This window comes from Lycium barbarum, chromosome 7, assembly GCF_019175385.1.
Source record: "Lycium barbarum isolate Lr01 chromosome 7, ASM1917538v2, whole genome shotgun sequence".
In the NCBI taxonomy this organism is placed as follows: Eukaryota; Viridiplantae; Streptophyta; class Magnoliopsida; order Solanales; family Solanaceae; genus Lycium; species Lycium barbarum.
In genome coordinates this window covers 1,466,350-1,468,324 of record NC_083343.1, presented here as the reverse complement: position 1 = coordinate 1,468,324, position 1,975 = coordinate 1,466,350, and the positions used below count along the sequence as shown (strand labels likewise).

The 1,975-nt window shown below is 36.2% G+C and overlaps 1 protein-coding gene across 1 annotated transcript; it reads left to right on the top strand.

Annotated features, from left to right (window-relative positions):
• The first annotated feature begins 921 nt into the window (after positions 1–921).
• On the top strand, positions 922–1,488 carry LOC132602738 (uncharacterized). The gene is made up of 2 exons (XM_060315515.1): positions 922–1,175; positions 1,284–1,488. Exons 1-2 carry the CDS (start codon positions 922–924, stop codon positions 1,486–1,488), a joined length of 459 nt encoding a protein of 152 aa, XP_060171498.1.
• Positions 1,489–1,975: the final 487 nt, after the last annotated feature.

Genomic DNA, 1,975 nt, shown 5'->3' with positions numbered 1-1,975 from the left:
ATAAATTGGACACTAAAATTCGTCCTAATATAATGATTGAGATTTATTCATTAGGTGCGATAAGAAATGCTCTATATATAGTAGACCTAATGTAGGATGATTAAACAAAGACATGTATTGAAATGATAGTGGAGATAGTGGATGTTCATGATGTAGTGGAGACAATGGATGTCCATGTAGAGGCCACACAACTGTAGCATGTATGTTTTTCTATGTTTTGTAGGCTTATAAATATAGCCTTAGATGAAATATAAGAAACAGACAACAATACAGAAAGAAAACTTAGTACTTTCTGTTTCTCTCTCCCTTCATTTTTGCTATTTTAATTTATTGCACTGCTTTTATTTTATAACACGTTATCAGCACGAGACTCTACCGTCTCAAAGAATTTTTGAAGGTTAAGGTAATATTTTTATCGGAAAAGGGCCAAAATTACCCCTGAACTTTGAAAAATAGTTCATCCATACCCTTCGTTATACTTGAGGGTCAATTATACCCTTATGTCTAACTGCTGCCACGCGGCATCATCCCAGCCCTTCAAAATTATTTTACCTTCAAATAATTTTTTACCCACTAAAATAACTCAACTCGACCAGAATTTTTTTTTTCCAGCAAAAATAATACGGATAATTTTTCCAGCAAAATAAAATAAAAATAATTCTGTATTATTTTTGCTCGGAAAAAAAATTCGGGTCGGATTGAGTTATTTTAGTGGGTAAAAAATTATTTGAGGGTATAATAATTTTGAAGGGCTAGGATGATGCCACGTGGCAGCAGTTAGACATAAGGGTATAATTGATCCCATAGTATAACTGTAAGGGTATAATTGGCCCTAAAGTATAACGAAGGGTATGGATGAACTATTTTTTAAAGTTCAGGGGTAATTTTGGCCCTTTTCCGTATTTTTATTCTCTCTATTTTATGGCTAACCTTACAAAACTCGAGGTCGTTGCCCTTGATATTTCGGGCAAGAACTACCTATCATGGGTGCTAGATGCTGAAATCCATCTTGATGCTATGGGTCTTGGAGACACAGTTAAAGAAAATAATAAAGCATCCAACCAAGAAAATGTCAAGGCTATGATATTCTTGCGTCATCATCTTGATGAGGACCTGAAAATTGAATATCTTACTATTAAGAATCCACTCGTTTTATGGAAAAACTTGAAAGAAAGGTATGACCACCTGAAGATGGTCTTCCTCCCATAAGCACGACATGAATGGATCAATCTAAGGCTACAAGATTTCAAATCAGTTATGAAGTATAACTCTGAGATGTTCAGAATTACTTCTATATTGACACTATGTGGAGAAAAGATTAGTGATTCTGATAAGCTGGAAAAGACGCTCTCCACTTTTCATGCCTCGAATGTGCTCCTGCAGCAGCAATATCGAGAGAAAGGCTTCACAAAGTATTGTGATTTGATTGCTCATCTTCTTGTGGCTGAACAAAATAATGATTTGCTGATGAAAAATCACGAGAATTGACCTACTGGCGCTGCACCACTCCCCGAAGTGAATGAGGTGTATGCCCACTACTCTAGGCGTGGAAAAGGTCGTGGCCCCGATCGTGGTCATAATAATAGTCGTGGTCGTTATAATGGTCAAAAAAAGAAATTATTTTCCTGGTGTTAATCACTCTTCAAAGAAAAATCACCACCAAAAGGGGAAAAAGAAGGATGATAGGCATGAAGTGCCAGAAGCACTTGGCTCAGAAAACAAATGCTATCGATGTGGTGGAAGTGGACACTGGTCACGTACCTGTCGTACGACAAAGCACTTGGTTGAGCTTTATCAGGCATCAATTAAAAGAAAAGAGAAAAATTCCGAAGCTAATTTTATCTCTGAAAATCAAATTGACATCACACACTTGGATGTAGCAGATTTCTTTGAGCACCTTGAACGAAAGATAGATCACTTGATTGGTGATGGTTTTTGTGGTTAGAGATGATTGAGTTGTTTATTTTAATTTTTA